Genomic DNA, 22801 nt, shown 5'->3' with positions numbered 1-22801 from the left:
AGCGACTGGGGAAAGTTGTAGCTTTCTGCTGGGTTCCGGGGCATGTTGGCATTGCTGGGAATGAAGGGGCAGATCTCGCAGCCAAGGAGGCGTGTCTCGCCCCACAAGTATCTCAGTGTGCTATCCCCTTGCACGCACTCACCTCGCTGTTGAGCTCACGGGTCATGTGTCGGTGGGAGGATGAGTGGCTGGAAGTGACTGACAATAAGCTCCGTATAGTCAAGCCGACAACGCGTGTGTGGTGTACTTCCTTTCAGCCCCATCGACTGGACGAGGTTCTCCTCACTCGGCTTCGAATAGGCCACAGCCCTATGACGCATGGCTTCCTGCTCCGGCGAGAGGACCCTCCAATGTGTGGTGCTTGTGGTGTCCAGGTCACTGTGCGCCACGTTTTATTGGATTGCGTTTTATTTTCTGACCAGCGGGTCGCGGCTGACTTGCCAGCGGACCTGCCATCTCTTTTAGGCAACACTCGGACGAATGTGGTTAAAGTTTTAAAGTTCTGTGCCCTGTCAAATGTTTTTACAAAGATTTTAGGGAGAGGATTTTCATTTGCTCACTGTGTGACAAGCTCGCCCATATTTTATGTAAGTGGCCAGCCAATAACAATTTCCTGTGACATTCTTGTTGCTATGTTTCCCCTTTCCTTAGGTTTTACTTTCTTAGGTAGCATTTTCCTTCTTTTCCTGCTTTGTTTGAGTGTGTGCTTTAGTTTTCGTAGGTCTGTCCACATTCGTTCCTTTTAATGTGTGTCAGGGTGCTGATGACCTCGATGTTGAGCGCCCATAAGCCCCTACACACCACCACCACCACCACCACCACCACTAACAGATTTTGTTGGATGTTTTTAGCGTCTCGCTGTAAAATCCATGGCATCATCCAAGTACATTTCCTTTTTCTTTCGTTCTGCTCCTCTACCAAGTGTAAATTTAATGCAGTTGCAGGACATGCAGCTGCAGGGCGCAGTAGTAAGTATTCTTTGGCTGTTTTGATGGAACTATGGCATCACTAAATGGCTCAATTACATAGTTTGCACTTCAGTCACCTGCACATTAAAACAACTTTTGCAAGTTGCATGAAGCCAGACAAAATTATGACCCTTTGTGAACATTACATCTACATCCACATACTGCAAGCCACCGTAGAGGGAAATATGACAGTCTGTATGCCTCCGTAGAAGCCCTAATTTCTCTTATCTTTGTGATCCTTATGCAAAATGTACATCGGCAGCAGGAGAATTGTTCTGCAGTCTGCTTAAAATGCGGCAAGAACAAGTCTTCCTTGGAGGGATTCCCATTTGAGAGTGTTAAGCATTGTCACAATACTTTTATGGTGATCTAACCTACTGGTAAAAAATCTAGTGGCTTGCCTCCTAATTGTTTTGATGTCTTCCTTTAATCCCAACATTTGAGCAGTACTCAATGTATCACACAAGTGTTCTATATGCAGTCTCCTTAAAAGATGGACCACATTATCTAAAAGATTCACAAAGAGATGTCTTCCCTACTACCACTCTTACTTGCTCATTCCATTTTAAATCATTTTATATTACACCTAGATATTTAATCAACACGACTGTGCCAAGCATCACATTACTAATGCTGTATTCGAATATTACAGGATTGTTTTTCCTACTCACTTGCATTCACTTACATTTTTCTACATTTGGAGTACCCTGCCATTTGCCACACTGGAAATTCTGTACAAGTCAGCTTTTATCCTCCTCCAGTTTGCTAATGATGAAACCTTCCTGTACACCACTCAATCATTTGTATGTATAGAAAACAGCAATCCTACCACACTTCGCCTTGGCACTTCTGAAGATACCCTTGTCTCTGATGAACACTTGCTGTCAAGGGGAACCTACTATCCTCTGCTAATATGTCTTCAAGCTAATCACACCTGGGAAGCTATCCCACAGGCTCTTAATTTTTTTAACAGCCTGCAGCAGGACACCATATCGAAGGCTTTTGAGAGGTCTAGGAATATGGAACGTGTTTGTTGCCCTTTATCCATAATGCGCTGGATATCATATGGGAAAAGGCAAGCTGAGTTTCGCATGAGCTGATATGTGGACAGAAGCTTTTTTGTCTCAAGGAACTTTATCTGAACTTTTATGCTCAAGAATTCTGCAGTATATTAGTCTGTAACTGTGTGGATTTCTTCTTTTACTCTTCTTACATATAAGAGCCATCTGCATTTTTTTGCAGTTGCTTAGGGCTTTGCTGGGCGAGTAATTCACTAGAAATGCAAGCCAAGTAAGGGGCTAATGCACCAAATAGAGATTCCATTCAGAACTGGTGACTTATTTGTTTTCAACTCTTTTCAGTTGCTTCTCTACGCCAGGGATGCTTATTACTGTGTCCTCCATATGAAAGTCTGCACAATGGTCAAACATGATATGTTTGTATGATCTTCCTCTATGAATGATTTCTTAAATGCAAAATTCAAAACTTCAGCTTTCCATTTCCTGTCTTCTATTGCCACACCAGGTTGGTCAATTGGTGCCTGGAAAGAAGCCTCTGACCCACTTTGTGACTTTTCATAGGGCTAGACTTCTCTTGAGTTCTTGGCAACATCTTTTGCTAAGGTGGATGTTACATGCTTCATACATAAATCTTTTTACTGATGCACAAACTTCTATCAACTATTGACTGTCATTGCCAGGTTGTTTTCTGATCCAAAAGTGCAACAATCTTCACTTCCGCAGCACTTTCAGAATTTTGCTATTAAACTACAGGTTGTTTCCATCCTTAACCTACATTCTTGACATGTGCTTCTCCAGGGTGTGATTTACAGCCACTTTAAACTTTGCTCATAACTCCTATATATCCTTCATATTGGAACTAAATGATGTTCATTCATTGTCTAAGTGTGAGGCTAACAACTGCTTACCTGCTGTTTGTAGCAAAAATTCTCTCCCACTCTTCCCAATTAAAGAACACATTTCTGATTCAACTCTTAACTACACAGTACTTACACCTTTGACTGCTTGTACAATTTCCTGTCTTCCAATACTTAAACTTCTTATTGTATCTTTACATCCCCACAAAGACATGTAAAGTTTTGGTTAATACAGCAGATTCTACCATGTCCTCTTGTTACATTTGAGTTGTTACATTTGAGACTGTCTTTTAGTTTCTCCGCAGCTTTGTTAAATAACAACAATGCTTTCTGTCTGTAACACTCATTTACTAACATGATAAACCTTTTGCTTAATTTAGATTGGTGCAAGTCCCCATTCTCAGACAAACTGCCATAACCTTTATGATTTTCCTGCCGGTACTGCACTATCAAATTTTCTTTGATATACACTTTAATTAAATCAGAAAGTAGTTAAAATCTTCATATTTGTAAGTAGTAGTTGTCAGCACAAATCCCTAGGCTTTTTTGTTACACATTTCTAGTAGTGTGCATGTGTGTTTTAAAATTAAGTTTAAATTACTTGCCTTCCCCCAGGAGATATTTTTGTACTTCACAGCAGACTCAGAATAGCTGTGGTTTATCCTTGTCAGTTACACCAGAGAATACTTGTCAACCCAAGTAAAAGATTACTTTTTATTCCTCGCATTGTGTAAGTGAAGATTTCCTCCTCCTCATGATCATCATCATGATCATCATCATCTTCCTCCACATGTACCCCAAGGAATTTGACAATTTGCCATCTTAATACCCTGGTCTTTCTGTGTAAACTGAAAGTTATACAATTTTGATGATTTTGTTTTAAACTGTCAAGCTCCTTGTTTCCTTTCAGGTGAAGACATGCTCAATAAGCAAAGGAAGTTTTTTGACCAAAAACGGCAAAAAGCCATTAGTGTGATAGATGTAATTAAGATGAAGATTCCACTGGAGATCAGAAATGTTCCTGTTGGTGAGGTTTTCAGGAAACAGGTATATATTATTTACGTTGAAATAGCATTTTCAGGGGGCCAAGGGGAAATGTTAACAGAAAATGTATTTTGGAAATTCAAATGAGTGTTCCTTAAACTGCAGGTATCCATCTTAAGTAATAACACAATTTGAATATAACAACTAACGTGAAGAATTGTGACAATCATGAATATGTTGTCCTACTTGATCATTTCTTGCAAAAACTTTTTGTTTTCATATGATCAATCTTTTAATTCTTTTCTAGGGGCTAAAACCAAGTTGTTCTAATGACTTACTGTCGGTGTCTCAGCAAGTTGGGAATAATGATTCCACAGCACTTAGTGTTGAACAAACGAACAAAACGGTCATCAGTGATGTACAAAAAGAGTGTACAGCTGGTATGCAGAAAGTTATGTTTATTGTAAATATATGCTTCTATTCCATGATCTATTTCACTCATATGTCGTGTAATAAATCTTTCATGCCATATAACAGAATGTTCAAATAAGTATCTCTCTAAATATTTATTATTGTTTTCATTCCATGGTTAATTTTTTAAAACATCGTATGTTTCAGATACTGAAAATGCGTTTCCATCTACAAGTAAATTTAAGGTAAGCCACTTTAACGTTCTCAGTTTTTTAAATCACCACATATACAATAGGAAAAATACAGGATTTAATCGGTGGAATGCACAGAAGTCCAGGAGATGCAACTACTGATCATCATTAACTAAAAATTGAGATATAAATGTGGATTATTTACAGTTTATTAATACAGCTGTAGTTATAGAAACAATGGTCAGAGACACCTGTAGGTGGTGGTCGTGGATGCATGAGTTGTGATTGGTTGTGTGTGTGGATGTCGTGTATTTATCTTTTGCTGATAAAGGCTGTGGCTGAATTTTAATTGTGCCTGCCTGCAGCTTAACATGTCTTCTTTATGGTAAGTAGCAATCTATCTCTTCCTACATTGTCAATATTCCTACCTTGAGTTTCCATTGTTTGATATGTATTTTTAAAAACAGAAACTACCTTGGTTGTGCGGAAGTTCATTATGTTGGCAAAAGCATCCATCAAGCAACAAATTGTAATTTATAGTCAATTTCTCTTCTTAGACCTCAATCTTAATTATCCTGTGGACAGTAGCCATTGAGGGGCGCAATAACGAACAGCAGCTCAATTTTGCGAGGACGTAACCAGCTTCATAGCCAATGAAAACTGCTGTAATTTCAGTTGGAGTTGCTCATCCCCAAGATTTTCCTGAGTAATTGAGACTAACTAGATTCACTATTTGCTCAGACCACACCTCATGTTGTGTGACAATAATAATTTTGATTAATGCTATTGTGTGGGTTTGACATTTATTGGCAAATTGTTTTTATGTATGTTACTCCCCAAGGAAGGAACTAATAATTCCGAAGCTAGGATTTCATCAACACTTTCATATAAATATGTCTGCTGGCAGTACTAAACATTTTGCCTCATGAAGGCAAGTACTGGTTAGTAATACTATCTCGTAATTTGTTTCCTTGATTGAGTTTTTCTTTGATAAAATTGTATTTATGGATAAACACAGCTGTATCAATTGGAAGTGCACCTGAACTGTCCCTTAATGGAACGTCATATTAGATGAACTCATATAAATGACACAGAAATTGTGGTCTTTAACCGTCATCTTATTATAGATTACATAACTCATAAAATAATAATAATTATTATTGTTGTTATTCTTTCTTTCTTTCTTTTCTCAGACGTTATGTCTGGTCAAAAATGGAAAGTGACGCGGACCTTGATCAAGCGTGACTTCCTTTTAACTGTACGGTATATGTTATATTGCATTTAGGAACTTTCGGGTGATTGAACATGTATCAATAATTACGGATTTCTGTAGTTGTATATATAAGTAGCTGTATTGCATTGATGTACTGGTGGATATTGTGTGGTATGACTCCTGTAGTTGATAGTATAATTGGTATAATGTCAACTTTATCCTGATGCCATATGTCCTTGACTTCCTCAGCCAGTTGGATGTATTTTTCAATTTTTTCTCCTGTTTTCTTTTGTATATTTGTTGTATTGGGTATGAATATTTCCATTAGTTGTGTTAATTTCTTCTTTTTATTGGTGAGTATGATGTCAGGTTGTTGTTGTGGTTGTTCACAATAAGCAGTAGAATCTCTACTCAAAACATTTCTCCCATGCTTCATTACAGCTGGGGCCGCAACGAACTGCTGTGAATAGGATTTCCTTTCCATTCAAACCCAGCTGCATTGTTCTTCTAGCGGACATGATGGTGTTAATCTCTCCTTCCTGGGCATGGTTGCAACAAGGCAGTGGGTAGTAACCAGGTTGATGTCTCACATTAATTCGAAAGGGTAACAGTGTTTAGTTTATTCATTCTCCCACTGCATTGTACTGTCACAGAAAGTGGTCCTGTGTGCATCAAGGGTACTGAATTCAGGACTGATTTCTCACTGGTGCATCCAGCTATGCCTATGCCATTGCACAGGCAGGCCATAGCAGGGCTGCACCCGGCAGCAGTTACAGTGTGGCAGCAAGGAAGCTCAGAATTAGGGCTCTGGCTCAGGTGCATGCACCTGTGACTGCCTCTGAGGAAGGTGCTTGCACTGGCTCACAGGCTAGTGCAGGATTCTCCAAAATGGGTGGAGTCATGCTGTCAACTCCACCGTATACTGCAGCGACAGTGGCTGACAGCAGCAGAATGTTCCCTCACAAGGCAGTTAGGCAGGCTAAGATGTGAACCACAGCTGCCACCCCCACCCCCTCCCCAAGTATGGGACCTGCAGGCCCCTACAGCTGGAAGGCACCACTTCAACTCCCAGTGGCATCTCTACTTAGGCACAGCAGGCAGTCCCACAGCTTAGGGAAGACTGTGTCTTTTGGCAGCAGCTAAGTGACCCATTTCAGAATGATGCCTGCTGCAGACTTCCTCTGGCGGCTGTCTGCAAGTGGTGACAATCTGCTTAACTAAAATGGGGTAGTATGTATGGCGGTTTGCTCCACTAATGTTTGGAAAGGTTAGCACTCCTTGTCACGTAGGATGGGGAGGAGCCCAGTGCTGGGCTACACTGTTTGCTAACCTAACCCCGATTGGCATTACTCCCATCTGGCTTTCTACGTCTGCTGTCAGCAGTGATCGGACCTGTCAGTGCCATTGAGACCTAATGTATGGTAACTTTGTGACATGGGCAGTGACTCGTGCTGCATCAGCTCTGGCTGTGCATGCGAAGAACGCTTCTTGCATCGAGTTTGTGTGAAGTCTTAAGTTACTTCATACTTCTGATGACTGTTCTCCCACTTTCGATCTATTTCTATGAGCCCCATCTTCACAACTTTTAATATCACTGGGCGCATTCTGTTTTTTATCCAGTTTACATTGTCTCTCAAAGGTGGTACAGTGTTCAGATACTGGACTTGCATTTGGGAGGAAATTAGTTCAGATTCTCCAACTTTGACCTGGTCAACCCTGGGAGGATGAACCCTCATCTCCCTTCTCCAGTTATCCTTTCAAGAAGCCTTTGTTGGTTGTGTTAAATAGATTGTGAATATAATAGCCTTCTGTCTAAAATGTATATTTCTCCTCTTGTTTACAGAACATTAATTGTATTTCAGACTCCAGCTGCTGGTTTACCAACGCCACGCATTGGGACTATAACGCCAAAAGTAGGCCCAGATTCTCCAATAACAATTCTGCGGCGTCCAAAACTGGGTGAAGTAGTTGTATCCATGAAGGGAAGTCCAGTGATGTTGAATGCTGCCAGAGAAGACAAACCAACTCTAAACATACCAATGGCCAATGGAACAGTAAGTAAATATTAATATTTGAATGTCAATTCTAAAATGTTTTTATTTCAAAGAATGAAAATTGTTTACTTATCATTATCTCCCTGCCTCCCTTCATCCACTCAGTCTTGTTTCTATTATCAAAAGGTGTACAGTTATTGATGAGTCATATTAAGTATTTAACTTCACTGTTGAGCTGTGTTAAGCATTGTTGTTTTGTACATCCGCCCCACCTCGCTCCCTCCCTCATTTTTCTATTCCTACCTCTTAAGGGCAGGGGTGGGCACTTGGGAACATACAGTTCTTCGCTGTATTGTTGTACCACCTGTAACACTATTTGGACTCCAAAAAAATGGAGGGAGAAGGAGAACAAGAAGACGTATCTTCATAGTACAACTTTAAGTGTGTGTGTGTGTGGGGGGGGGGGGGGGGGGGGGGGAAATCTTCGTGTGTTGTAACATGATAAAGCATTTCAAGCAACAAGATTTCAAGCAACAAGTGTGTCTAAAATAAGTTTCAAAATGCAACATAGCCACAAGGAAAATTTCTGTATCATGTCATAGAATAGGCATTGGCAGAAGGGGAAACACACCTCTTATAACCCTCTCCCCTGCCCTCCTCCTCCCAAAACAGGGAATTACAGGCATTTGTTGTTGGGCATTTCTGAAAATTTTGACGAGAATGTATAAGGTTGCTATCCTGTCACAGTAGAAAGAAAACACTGTCTCTTTTCATATATAGGAATCATGTTAAGATAGAAAGCGCATCCGGGTTTCACTAGCCTGTTGCAAATGTCGGTTCTCCAAACTTTCTCAGTAGTGTGTCTTGACAAGAACGTCTTCGTCACTCCAGGTGTTCCAACTAAAGTTCATAGAGCCTTTCTGTAATACTCCCACGTTGACAGTGCAACGTGACTCTGAAATGCTTCCCCCGCTTTCTGCAGTCATACCTGCTGAGGATTCCAAAGACTTGGAACAGTACTCAAAATGGGTTCCACAAATGTTCTGTCTTTTATAGATAAGCTGCACTTCCTGGAATTCTCCCAATGTGTCCTATTCACGTCATGCGTGGTTTTCAGGAGAACAATTTTCCATTCTTCCTAGTGGCAAGTTCAGGTAATGATTATGGCACCACCCTCTCCCCAAAAAGGCTCCACAAAGGCTCAATAATGTTGAGGTTTGGTGACTGTGGTGGCCAAGTGAGATGACAGTTCATCTGTGCTGTGCTGACTGGGGTCCTGTCTCAATTTGGGCTTACACATTGTACCATGGGATTAGCCAAAATGGTCACATACCGTATTTACTCGAACCTAAGCCGCACTTTTTTTCCAGTTTTTGTAACCAAAAAAACCACCTGCGGCTTAGAATAGAGTGCAAAGTAAGCGGAAGTTCTGAAAAATGTTGGTAAGTGCCGCCACAACTAACTTCTGCCGTCGAATATATGTAGTGCTACACAGACATGCTTTGCAGGCACAAAGATAAATACTGGCGCCAAAACCTCTGCGTCAGTAAAAAAATTTTAAGAAAAAAGGTGGAAGACGAGCTTTTTTCTCCGCCCCAAGTTTCGACCACTTCATTTTCATACATTATCGAACGAAGTAAATACAAATTCCGTATTGTTCATCTTTGAATGTAGCAGCATTTCAATGTACTATGAAAATCCGACTGGCAAGACCGTTTGGGATGTTTGTCAACATGGCCAACTCTACTTTCTGAATTTTATCCTACCTGTGAGAAGAGATGGTTGCTAATAGGAACCTGATGCAATGTGAATCACATGCGGTATTCTCTTCACCTTGAGAATGATACGAATATCAACATTTTGCCATGTATTCTTTCGTGTTTGCTGCTATCTCATTGAAATCCTTTCTGCCCAATAAACTACGAAACTAGAGTGCGACAACAGCAATCGCGGAAGAATATACATATCATGTCATGTTTATATTCGTATTATTCTTATGCCTAATAGTGATACAGTCAGAATTGAAGCACGGGAATTGACTAGATTTTTAAATCTAAGATGACTCTAATTTCTGTGCAGAATATAATTACTAAAGAGACGTCTGCAAAGATTTTCAAACGGAGAAAAGTTTTCACTAAACTCTCGTTCAGAACATCTTCCATCATACGCAGCCTATTATTTGGTTCTTGCTGATCATTATCAAAGAAAGCAGCAGTGTAAGTAACAACAAATAGCAGTCTCTTGCCACTGTTTCGCTAATTAGAAGATTCCTCTCTTTTCCTTTTTTTTTTTTTTTTTAAAATCGTGAGCGGCCGTAGCGCGCACAAAAGCAACCCATGCCGCAAGCGGCGACAGGCCGTAAACACTCATTATCAGAATGCGACGAACAATGCGTGACACAGTACAGTAATGCATTTTCAGCTTAGAGTGATGTAAACACCTATAACAAAGAGAACGGCAGTTATCAGATGAAAGAAAAATAAGCAATCAATTCAAACCAGACGAAGCACGTGAAAAAGGAAGGGTACCCGTATAAATACGGACGGAGCGCCTGGCGCATAGCAATGACTACCTGGTGAAGCTTAACTGCTAAGCTTACGACAACCAAACCACTGTAGCTGTATCGTCATTTATTCGACCTAAATTGTGTCTCATATTACAATGGACCAACTTTGTTTAGAGTTGGAGGTGTGGCATAAAACTTTTCTCTCTGCTTCAAGTCTCAAACTTCAGGTGCGGCTTAGATTCGGAAAAATTTTTTTCCTTGATTTCGAGTCTCATTTTTCAGGTGCGGCTTAGATTCGAGTGTGGCTTAGATTCGAGTAAATACGGTAATCCTTCACAGTAATGTGACCTTAAAGAATACCCATGCAGCCCTTGGAATACCCCTGCTATGTTCCACTCTTCGGATGTAAACTCCGCCAGAAGTTGGAAAAGAAGTGAAAGACTCAGTCGGACAAAAACCTTCTTCCATTTCTCCGTAATCAATGTGTTATTTTTTCGGCACCTCAATTTTTTGTTCTGGGCATTTGCATCACTGATTAGTGTATTTGGAATTGTAGCTCGCCATGCAATTCCCTGCTTACGGAGCACCCTTCCTGTTCTGGTGCTGACACATTTCGCAAGTGCAACATTTAGTACTACAGTGACTTTTTGCAGCTGTCAGCCTCTTATTTTTCATCGCAATCATCTTCAATTAGGATTCCTCATGATCACTCAACACACACTTTTATCCGTGTTGCAGCTTAGCTCACACTGTTTCTTCCACTTTTCCTGTATGTGGTGTAAATCTTCAGTATGGTGCCTCTTCAGATGTCGCATACTTTTGTCACCTTGGTTACAGAAGCACTCACCATATGAGCACCAACAGCTCATCCATGATCAAATTTAGTTAGCACTCACAACTACCGAGAACACTGTTCTAACCAGTACTGGTAACCCATGAGACTAGTTCTGCTGGAAATAGATTTACTCCTTGAGGATATGAGGATTGGACAAAATATGGAAGCACTGAAAAATACACAATTGAATATCAATGCAGATGCCAGTCTATCCTGCAGATTGATTTTACATCAATAAACCACCATTCTCATCCAACGTTCAATGAACATAATTATACCATCAGCCTAGTTCAAAATCAAATTTTCTGGGCCATTGCATCCAATTGTAGTATTGCAGATTCCTCAAAGAAACTACCTAGGAGTACATTTCTGATCACTCAGTATTAGAGTAGTCTTCAGTGTATTAATCAGCTATTTTGAGAAAGCTCTGACTTCCTGAAATGAGGTCCATTCCTTCAGATATTTTGCCCACCACACATAAAATAGCTTTACATGGACACCCTCTGTCCCCTTCAATCTCTGCAATGTTCTGGTCAGACTCTGTCTTCTTTCTGCGTCAATTTCCCTACTCTATGGCCCCTACCCTTGTTAGTGTCCCTGCTGTAAGACTTGCCCTATGCATACTATTAAAGGAAGAGCCACCTGTGAAACTGCATGTCGTACCAGCAATTGTGTAAACACTATACAGCCTTCTACATTGGTGTGAATACCACCAAGTTATCAGTTGGGATGAATGGATGTAGACAGAGGGTGTATACTGGCAACACACAACGTCCTGTTATAGAACATGCTGTAAAACATGAGTCGTGACTTCGGTGCCTGTCTGTTTCACCAAATGGGCCATCTGGACTCTTCACTGAGGCACAAGTTTCTCAGAACTTCGCAGTTGGCTACTGGTGTACAAGAAGTCCTTAGTTCCTTCTACCTGCTTGGCCTTAATTTGTGTTAATTGTTTCTTTAATTTCCTCCGCTCAGCATTTCTTCGTAATAACTGTTCCTTCCTTCATTGCCTCCTAGTTTTTTATATCTTTTATTTTTTTATCTATTTCCGCTTACCTCTTCTCTACCATATTATAATCCACTCATTAACTTTTGCACAATGTTTTCTTTGCCAGTAATAAGTCGTGCTTATTACCATATCTTCCGCCTTTTAAGTTCTTAGTTTTTCAGTTCCTGTCCAGTAAGCCTTCCCCGACCTGGTGCTTTGGGCGACTTTACCAATCCACCCCATTTTCTAAATGTTACCGGTCAATTTCCTTCATCCCTCTTCCTTCCGCTTCAAGCCTTGTGCCAAAAGCAGGAGCCACTGGCTCCAAAAAATTTTCACATTTATTTAGCCTTTGTAAGTGTGTTCTCCTGTCGTCAAATGGTGAGTAGATTCTGGAATGTAAGTTGCACTTCCCTTGGTTTTCATGATCCAGAAAACCACCTGTTGCTAAGAATAGAGTGCAAAGTAAACAGAAGTTCTCAAAAATTGCACTAACTGCCACCACAAACTACACAGGCATGCTTTGCAGACACTAAGATAGATATTTGTATCAAAACTTCTGCTCCAACAAACATAGAAAAAAAGGTGGAAGAAGAGTCTCCCCCCCACCCCCCTTCCCGGCAATTTTAAAACATTATCCAGCGAAGAGAACAGAAATTCTGTATCTCATCTTCAAATGTAGCAGCCTTTCAAATATTCATAGCAACAAAAATAAATTTCTTTACATCAATAACAACAATGCATAATGCTTCAGAATTCTTGCCCTAGTTGCAAAGCCATGGCTCATTCTAATTTCACATATAATTCTGTTGAATTGTGTAAAGTGCTCGTATTTGTCATCCATAATGAAGCACTTTCTTTGTAGTGCCAAATTAAAGAATGAGGTTTTTTCTTTTGCAGAAGAATATTTTAATCATACTGCAGGTTTGCGATATGGGATTGACGAGATTAACATCAGACTATGGCGATTGCAAAGAGACAAATTTTTTGGAAGTTCCAGTTGCATGAAAGCCTTTAGTAGGCCAAAATGTGGCCATTATCATGCTCTTGAAGTAATTTTAAATAATTTTAAGGAGCAGCATCAGAAATGCGTGCCTGTGAACACTGAAATTTTAAAAATTAAGGCACGTGAAATTATGCGAGAGCTAAAAATCGATAATTTTTTAAGGCTAGCTTCAACTTGATTGGTCTTTTTACGAAGCACTGGGGTTTTTCACTTCAGAGGGGCTGCCAAAAATTATGAAAAAGACTTCTGGAAATTCAGCTCTTCATAATCAGGTGGATTACACGGTTGATGCCAGAGGAAAAGATAGAAATATTCTTATATCAGAGGGTGAAAAACAGCGGACATCTGTGTTTGCTTGCACAGTATATGGACGTAAGTTACCCCATCCATAGTTTAAGTGAGACCTTACCGAAATCTGAAATCTCTGGAGTGATGACAATTCAGAATTATCTAATAGATATTTTAAACATTTCATAAAGTTTGTATTACAGATCTAATAAAATTTTGTTTCATATTTCTACTTTTAATGTCTAAGTTATTTTCATTCATATTTCACAAGTGTTGTTAGACATACGAGGGCGGTTCAGAAAGTAACCTCCGATTGGTCACAGTGCGGGTTGTGGGGGGAGTAGCGACGCCATCTGTGCGTTCACGCACTCAACAGGTCAGTCGGCATCAAGCCGTGGTCGAGTGAACGTCGTACCTGCGCAAGTTTAGTTTTTGTGGCAGTTTGAAATGTGTGCTGCAATAGAAAACCCCGCCAAACGTGAAGTGCGTGCTGTCATAAGGTTTTTTACAGCCAAAGGATATTCTGCAGCAGCTATTCATCGTGAGCTTTGTGCCGTGTACGAACCAAGAGTTATGAGTGAAGGAGTTGTCCGTGAATGGGTACGTTTATTTAAAAGTGGACGAGAAAACGTTCATGATGAAGAGAGGAGTGGTAGACCATCATTGGTGACTGACGAACTCGTTCAGACAGTTGATGCAAAAGTTCGTGAAAATCGACGTTTCTCAATGTCGGAGTTGTCTACTGGTTTTCCACAGATTTATAAGACTCTCTTGTACGAGATAGTGACAGCAAGATTGGGTTACCATAAGTTCTGTGCACGATGGGTGCCCAAAATTCTTACCGACCACCACAAAACTCAAAGAATGGCCTCTGCATTAGACTTTCTGTCACGTTATGAGAACGAAGGAGAACCATTGTTAAACAGAATCGTGACCGGTGACGAAACCTGGATTAAGCACGTGAACCCTGAGACAAAAGAACAATCAAAGATGTGGGCACATTCAAATTCGCCTACCAAACCAAGAAAAGCCTCGCAAGATTTTTCTGCCAGAAAACTGATGGCAACGGTGTTTTGGGATGCCAAAGGGGTACGACCATTAATCAAGACGTGTACTGTGAAACAATAAAAAAGTTACGCCGTGGTATGCTGACTTCCAGTATCGTTTTTTTTGCACGATAACGCCCATCCTCACTCTGCTCGCAGAACAACGGCCCTTCTTGAGTCCTTCAAGTGGGACGTTATCAACCATCCACCTTACAGCCCAGACCTGGCGCCAAGTGATTATCACCTCTTCATGCATTTGAAGAAATGGCTCGGGTCACAGCGGTTTGATGACGACGAAGAGCTCAAAGATGCGGTCACAGGCTGGCTCCAGGCACAAGCGGGTGATTTTTATGCAGAAGGAATTTCAAAGCTTGTGAAGAGATACGATAAGTGCCTCAATCGCTATGGAGACTATGTAGAAAAATAGTGCAAAGATGTAGTTGTAAGATGTATATATTAAAATATTTTTATTTAACTTGGTGTATTTTTTTAAATCAACCGGAGGTTACTTTCTGAACGGCCCTCGTACATTTGAAGTCTTCACTAAAAATCTAATATGAAAAGCAGAGTGGATCTCAGATTTATATAAATATGGCTGACACTACATTTTTGGATGTTTTTCCTACCAGTGACAAGAGGGGGTTTCTATGAATCATGAATCACATACTCTTTTCACCATAAGAATAATACGAATATAAACATTGTGTTGTACATTCTTCTGTGTTTGCTGTTACCTCATTTAAATCTTGCTCACATAATAAACTAGTGAGACAAAAATTTACGTATCACATGATGTTTACATTTTATTATTATGCTGAATAGTGACAGAAATGGAGCACAGCAACTGACTTCTAGTATTGATTTTTTAAAACTTCTGCACCTATAAATTCTGTGCAGAAAAATTGTGATTTTAAATGTTAGACTCCTAAGCTTAAGACTCGAAACCAACTGCTGTAACTGTATCTTCATCTATTCTATCTAATTTGTATCTCACGTTAGAACATATCAGCTTTGTTTTGATTTTGAAGTGCAGCCTGCAACTGTTCCCAAACTTGTATTTTAATGCTAATTTTTTGGGTACAGGTAGATCTGGGTATTTTCTCTTTTCTTCAATTTAGAGTTTAATTTTTTTGGCTGCAGGTTAGTTTCGGGTAAATACGGTACATTTTCAAAAATTGATTATTTTACTTCATTTATGATACTATGCAGAGATCTGAGATGAATTTGTTTGTGAGGTAATTCTTGAATTTTTCAAAGTTGTAACATAGTGATAAGAACAATTATTGATATGTGTTTTGTACGAGCCCATCACCATCACAAGAGTGCACAATAATGGCTTGTTCTGCCCAAAAAATCGGTGCCTATTCTTACAGTCACCTGAAGACTGCTGCGTGGTTATTTGTGATTACACATACTCATAAGTGTCAACACATGCAAGGTGATTCTAACCTACTACACTGACAGTTCTCAGGTACAATGCATTTTAAACAAAATGATGGTGTGCGCGCATGCGTGCGCTTGCGCGGTATTTTGGTGGTATCGCACAGAAACACTTCCTGGCAACGTGCCATGTCAGTCAGCAGAAGCAATTAGGAACATATGACACCAGATAAAGTAACTTGAATTTCCTCATCGTTGATGTTATTACTCTGGCTACATTGTCAAAGATTTCTGTAATGACCTTAAGTTCGTGTTCAGTAACGACATATTCTAATGAAGACACATTTAATCATACTCAGAAAATATTGCCAGAATTACATGCAACCAAAGTGAGTTCATGGGGGAAGATACCAAGATCGTTCACTGTTGGTTACATGTTTGAGTTTTGAGGCATTGATTTGGCATAGTGGTCAGGTGCAACTAATCCACATTCATAACAAACAAGACAGAAGACATGTTCAACACCATGTAAGTGCAGATATTCTTACTGCAATAAATCTCAATCCACATCTTTCTACATCAAGAATAGCTCTAGATCCTAGCGTGAGCAGAAGTACCATTGGTGAAATCTGCATGATAGTAGTTTCTTTCTCACATCCATGTTCACCAAGAACTATGGGAAGGTGATATCCAAACAAGAAGTTTCTTCTGCACCTAGATTCTAAATCAAAATCTAGATTTCACAGTATCGTACTGAGAGCTGATGAAGCCATTTCAAAGTCTAATGGTGAATTAAGTCACAAGGCTGCCAGCATATATGGATCATAAATACCTGATGTGGACTCGTCAATGATAAAATTCAGATAAAACTTCCTTGCAGATTATAACTGTGTACCGGACTGAGACTCGAACTTGGGACTTTTGCCTTTCGCGGGCAAGTGCTCTACCGACTGATCTACCCTAGCATGACTAATGACCTGTCCTCACAGCTTCAATTCTGCCAGTACCTCATCTCCTGCCTTCCAAACTTCACAGAAGATTCAGATCTTGAGTCTATGAAAAGATACAAAAAGTGGTACACAAATTTCTGAAACACTCACTGACAGTTGCCCGAAAATATTTTACTAGCAACACAGTTGAAGTGTTTATAACAATAAGAGTACAAAACGCTCACCCCATTAATTATTTCTTTTGGAGGCACATTGGGAACATTGTAAGATTCTCCATTCTGTTTGCCCTTATTGGTTTACAAAAACAGCATTTCACCTAAAAATATTGGATGTGTCATTCCATCAGCTTATGAGTGTGCACCCAGGATATTATTAATTCTTCCAGTATTTTGGTTAACAACTTTGTTGCCATTCTCAAGGTGAATCACTTCCAGAAGTTTTAAATTACTTAACACACTGCAGTAAAGTAAATATGTGTCTTGTAGATAACACTTTTAGTAACAAATATCAGTCATACACAAAGCATTATGCATCTAAGAGTAAAACAAAGCAATTGCAGTGTCAACGGCCAGCCGCTGTGGCCGAGTGGTTCTAGGCGCTTCAGTCCGGAACCGCACTGCTGCTACAGTTGCAGGTTTCAATGCCTCGGGCATGGATGTGTGTGGTGTCCTTAGGTTGGTTAGGTTTAAGTAGGTGTAAGTCAGAGCACTGATGACCTCAGATATTAAGTCCCTTAGTGCTTAGAGCCCATTTTCAGTGTCAACAAATCGGCACTTGTCAAGTATGTGGTTGACTGGTACGGATGGCATAGTTTGGAATGTTAGGCACTGAAGACTTAAAACATTGTTTGCTTTTAGAGTGCAGACATGAAATAAAGGGTTTCCCCGATTTGTCGAGCTGGAAATCCTTGTCTCAGTTGATCAGGTTGCATGCTAATTGTATTTCCACAGCTTCCTTGAATACTGAATTCCAGTAGGATGAGGCTGTGGCCAATATCTGAACTTCCAGTAACCCATGGAGTGGCCAGTGTAAATGCAGTGTTCAGCCACTGCAGTTTATTGGGCTGTAGAATGCAGATGTATTGCTGGTGTTAGAGGCAATGATCTTGTAAGGTGCATATTGTTCGTCCCGTTTACCTTTTACAGCTACATTGGTGCTGAGTAAGTGCAGGGAAATTAATGAAACACCAACAGTTGCAGACAAACCATTGATGAATAGGAAACAGTTCTTTATTAGTTTGTTCCATGTGACAAGGTTCAGTGTTATCTTATAATATTTAGATGTTGTTGCAGCAGGCAAGGAAGACAGTGCGTGGATAATATGCACTGCTCAGACAATTGTGTTCTGACCTGGCGCCATATGCATGCCAGAGTTCATAACACGACATTTGGTTCAGGGTGGTGTGGGACAGCTAGTGGCACCATCTGCTGTTGGGTAGGTTGTGGTGCTGCCGGTCTAACTCTCAGCTGTTGTCTGGAGAGCAACGGCAGCGGTGATGGTAAGCTACCATGTGGAGGTGGTGACAGTGTTGGACACTGTGTTGGTCGGTCGGGCAACAGCCCTTGTATCGTGGCGTAGCAGTGTCAGTGACAACATAGTTATGGTGGAGACTCAAAGGCTGCAGCTTATAGTTTGGGTGCAGCTGAGTTGCCTAGCTGGTTGAACACCACAGGCTGATTTAAATGCAGCCTCTTTTTCTGGCTTTGTGGAAGTACAGTATCTATGCATGAGCCCAGAAAGGTTTGTAACAGGGTCAGAGACTACTGATCACTGTGTTGTTAAGCAGCAATGTGTCAAGCTTTCCTGACATCTCAGGTCATTGACATGTGGAAGTGGCGGTACTGAAGCAGTCAGATCCCGAGGGGTGTTGGTTTCACCAGAATGTTGACCCAAAAGGACTAGCAATGGCTCTGATTTAGGCTTTTACACCAATCACAAGGAATTTCATACATAACTCCCCGCCCCTTTTGTAAAAGCATATTATCTTTCACAGATGTCAGATGGGCTGCCATCTTAGTCGGTGGAAGTGTATCCACGTTGACTCATTATTCTTGCAAATTTTGCAGAAATCTGCTCTTCTTTTTGTTGGCCTGGCATTTTTACTTACTGAGCTCTTTTAATTTGATGTATGTCAGTTCTTATTGAATAGCTCTTCAAAGTATACCAGTTCAACTAAAGGCTGTCAGCATCACGCTCATGAGCCCTGTGTCCTCAGGTTTTAAGTGCACTAATAGTTTGTGAAGGATGGTGGCAGCTAGATCCCCCACAAGTCAATATGGATGAGCTTAGGGTAAATGCAATGCCCTAAAAACCCATCTTCCTTATGTAGAACTAATACATCCGAGAACTGTAGAAAGCAAACCATTTCCCATTCCATTATAAATTCGGTATTTTCTTGAGTGAAGTTATGTTGATAAAGCACTTACTAAATTGTATTTGGTGTAGGGCCAAACTAAGAATGTGTGATCTGCATACCTCCAGAACATTCATTTTCAAAATGGAGAGTTGATAGCTTTTTCTTCAAAATCCTCCATAAATAAATTATAGTGGATGAGATGACTGTCCATAACAATATTGTCAGTCCCTTCAAAATATTGGTTATCTAAGAAAAAAAGTAAGTGGAGGTTAGCACATGCTTAGGTGATGTTGCTGCTAATCAATGATAGTCAACAATAGATGACTCAGTGAATAAGAAATGTCAAAACTAAACAGTATATCAGAGTAGTTAGGTTTCAAAGTTTCTACCTATTAATAAACCTGCCAAATTGTGGGTCTGAAGTTAACATTTACCTAAAAAAGATCTTAACAATGAGGCTAAATATTTGGCTGGCCAATAATTAGGTACACACATGTTACCATTGGTCTAAATGTCAGTGCTTTTATTTTCTACTCCCAAGCATGGTTAATGACCTCCATCTTCCTCTGAACCAATTTTTTAATTATGTATAACTTTGTGGGCTTTGGTGAGGCTTTCAATCTTGGAGACACAGAACTGCTGCACTACTTCAGTATGTTGATGATTTCCTTGGGTAGTGAACTGTAGTCCGGAAGTAAAGTAGCTTTTCTTCGAACACATGTAGTGGAGTCTTTGCCAATCTTAAGATATGTTGTGCCGTGAAGTAAGTTGGACATTTTCTGTACCTAGACATCTTTTGGCAACAAAACAGTGGCATTACTTTTGTGTACAGGAAGACATACAGTCTAGGAATTGTTGGGGCTACAAAGCCCATATCTCTGACAAGGATAAGTTGCAATTTTGTGGACAGGATCTTGTTAGAGCTTAGTGTGCTTCACGTCTTATTTTCTCAGCAGTGTCATCAGTTAGTTTTCTAATGGCTTAATGATCTTATTTGTTGTTCTTCTCCTTCTGTATCATAGATCACTATTAAACCTTATTTCAAATGTGTCCGAGTTTTACAAACAGTATCTTCTCTTTAAGAAAGGATGGAGTGGTTTGTTTTCGGATTCACTATTTGTTTTGTTAAGTTGTGTAGTTCACATCAAATAATACATTTATCAAAATTGGCAATTTACATTTCATTTTGAACATGTCTTATTCGGTGTGGTAAATGATACAATTTCCTTGTAAATCTATTGACACTCACTCGCATTGTTAAAATTTACTTGTGATACACATGCTGTGTTTGCAGCACACACCGGAAAGCTTTTCAAAGAAACAGGCTGGATTAAATCAGTGTTAAAAATTTAATGGATGTTTCCTGAAGGACAATTAGCTGTGTGACAACACACAGTTCCTTCAGGGACTGTCCTTGCCCCTCCACACATGCTTGTCAAATATAGCTGGAAAGCTAGTTTCATGTGTCTGTGACCCCAGTTATGTGTCACCTCATCTCTGGCTGTCCCCTGCTCCCTCTGCAACAGTTTGTCTGGCCTCCCTCCCCCTTCCCCCCTGCACCCCCCCCCCCCCAATCGATCTTCCCTGTGCTCCCTCTCCCAATATATATTTTTTCTCCCATTGTCCTCCCCCCTTCCTCCTCCTCCTCCTCCTCCTTTTGCCTCATCCCTTGTGGCTTCATCTCTCTGGTGTTTGTCGTTGTAACCAGTTTCCAATTTGTGTCCGTTTATAATTACGGAATATTTTCCAAATCAGTGAAGTGTTGAATTTAATCAATTTTGTCATAGGTGATGTCCATCCTTCCTCAGAGAGGTCTACGAACTGCTCAGTTGCCCCAGCAAATGGATCCTGAAACTCAAGAAAACCTAAAAGTGATATGGGAAAATCTAAAAGATCTTATTGGACATACAGAAACTCCTAAACCTTGATTTGTCATTAAATGTGTTTTAAGAAAAAAGACAATGTTTGAAAGAAAGGATACTGCTTAATATTATTGTAATTTTAATATTTTATTTTGTTAACTTGCATATAAAGTGCATTTTGCTGCGTGTTTTGCACATTAATTTAACTCTCGTACCCAAATAATAATGCAACAAACCTAAATCGAAATAAATTAGAAAATATTCCTGGAAGGAAAAAATTTTTTTCTGTTGACTAGAAGTGTGTTAATTTGTATGTGCAAAAGAGGCAACTGTACCTTACTAGTTTAATAGTTGCAGGTTCCGTGGATCATAATAGTGACCTCTCACTATTATGGGAACCAAGTCGATCTTAGAATTACAGTAAACTTTCTCAATTACTAATTTTCAGGTAAATTCTATTTACATCTTCAAGGGTTGAACTTGATTATAATACTTCTGGTATCGGTAAAGAGAACTGTTTCTGCCTCTTAGATATGTGATTACTGATAGGAGTGCTTTCATAACTTAACGGGCAGCATGCTAGCTTGGGAAATACGAAGTTAAACAAACCCAGGGTTGAAACCATGCAGCAGATTGACTTGACTCTGGTGCATCAGCCAACATCAGTGGCTTCTATGTGTTTCCTATGCTTGTTTAGGCAAATGATGGGCTGGTGCCAAATTTCAACCTGAGAGAATAATACACAAAAGCAGTTTAAACATAGTAACACACAATTACACAACCCACAGGCAGATGGTGCATATGACTTTCCTCTTTATGATTATGACAGTTGTTGCATCAGGTAAGGCATCTGTCTACAATAATATATAAGGAAAAGGAAAAAGAAAACGAAATCCAAATCTTGAAGAAAATGATGTAACAACCACAAGAATGACCCCAATAGTGCCCACCTACCTGCCTACTGACTCACTCGCCCGCCCCTCATCCTGTCCAGTAAGTCTCCCCCGACAAGGGGGTTCTGGGTGACTTCTCTAAATTGTACGTACCCTTTTCCCTAAACCTCTCCAGTCCTTTTCCTTCACCCCTCTTCCTTCAGCTGTTCTGCCAGAAGGAGCCACTGGCTGTGAAAGCTTGTAAAAGTTAAATCTCTTTTGCGTGTGTGCGTGCGTGCGTGCGCCATTTACATTATATTGTCTAAATTTGTATTTAGCTAGATACGGTGAAAAGTTAGTAGCAAGATGTCGTACACCATATTATTTGGTATTCTTTAGGAGAATACTATGAAGTTCACAATGAGATCCTTCTGGCAAGTCATGGGAAAACACCAACTGGCACTGTAATGTCTTTTAAGTTTTGAATTATCCATTTGGTGAATTGAAAAATGACATGCTCTGTGGAGAGATCTAGTTGAAATCCAAATTGAGAGTAAGGACATCATTTTGAAATTTCTATGTTTGTTACATAATCTTTTCCGGTACTTCCAAAACATGAGGTAAGCAGTGAGCCTGGTCAGTAATTAGAAATATGGCAGAGTAACAGTGATTTACCTTTGTGTAAACCCATTGGGCAAAATATTTGCTATCCTCGTCAAGAGCACGCTGGACGCTTTGCAATGCTCTCGGTGGTTTAGTACTGGTGCCAGGCAGTCGTGTAAATGTACGTCGCTAACGCAAGTCTGCGCAATGAATTTGTGTGACAGAGAGAGAGAGAGAGAGAGAGAGAGAGAGAGAGAGAGAGAGAGAGCGCGCGCCCAGGACCACCCTGGGTCATTCCGTGTCAAGGCATCCAGGTCACGACACCCATTACCTAGTTGTGAACTGAGATTTTGTGTACTACGTTTGTATCTAATATCATGAAACTCTGCCAATTTTTATTGCTTTATATACATTCTGTTGGTAGCAATTGCTGAGTGTTTGATGCAGTACGTTACTTCAAAGGAAACTGCAA

The 22801-nt window shown here is 40.1% G+C and overlaps 1 protein-coding gene across 2 annotated transcripts in view; it reads left to right on the top strand.

Moving 5' to 3' along the window:
* The window catches only part of LOC124595476, a 78092-nt gene extending 57037 nt beyond the window's left edge, over window positions 1–21055 (top strand). For both annotated transcript variants that reach the window (XM_047134232.1, XM_047134234.1), the window contains exons 3-7: window positions 3755–3891; window positions 4136–4268; window positions 4447–4484; window positions 7506–7697; window positions 20780–21055. In XM_047134232.1, the coding sequence (XP_046990188.1) occupies window positions 3755–3891; window positions 4136–4268; window positions 4447–4484; window positions 7506–7697; window positions 20780–20920 (641 nt within the window). In that variant the 3' untranslated portion in view covers window positions 20921–21055. The remainder of the gene's footprint in view (window positions 1–3754; window positions 3892–4135; window positions 4269–4446; window positions 4485–7505; window positions 7698–20779) is intronic.
* Window positions 21056–22801: the final 1746 nt, after the last annotated feature.

The sequence above is a fragment of the Schistocerca americana genome, chromosome 2 (assembly GCF_021461395.2).
Source record: "Schistocerca americana isolate TAMUIC-IGC-003095 chromosome 2, iqSchAmer2.1, whole genome shotgun sequence".
Lineage (NCBI taxonomy): Eukaryota > Metazoa > Arthropoda > Insecta > Orthoptera > Acrididae > Schistocerca > Schistocerca americana.
Note: the sequence above shows the minus strand (reverse complement) of the source record. Positions and strands in the feature narration are given on the sequence as shown.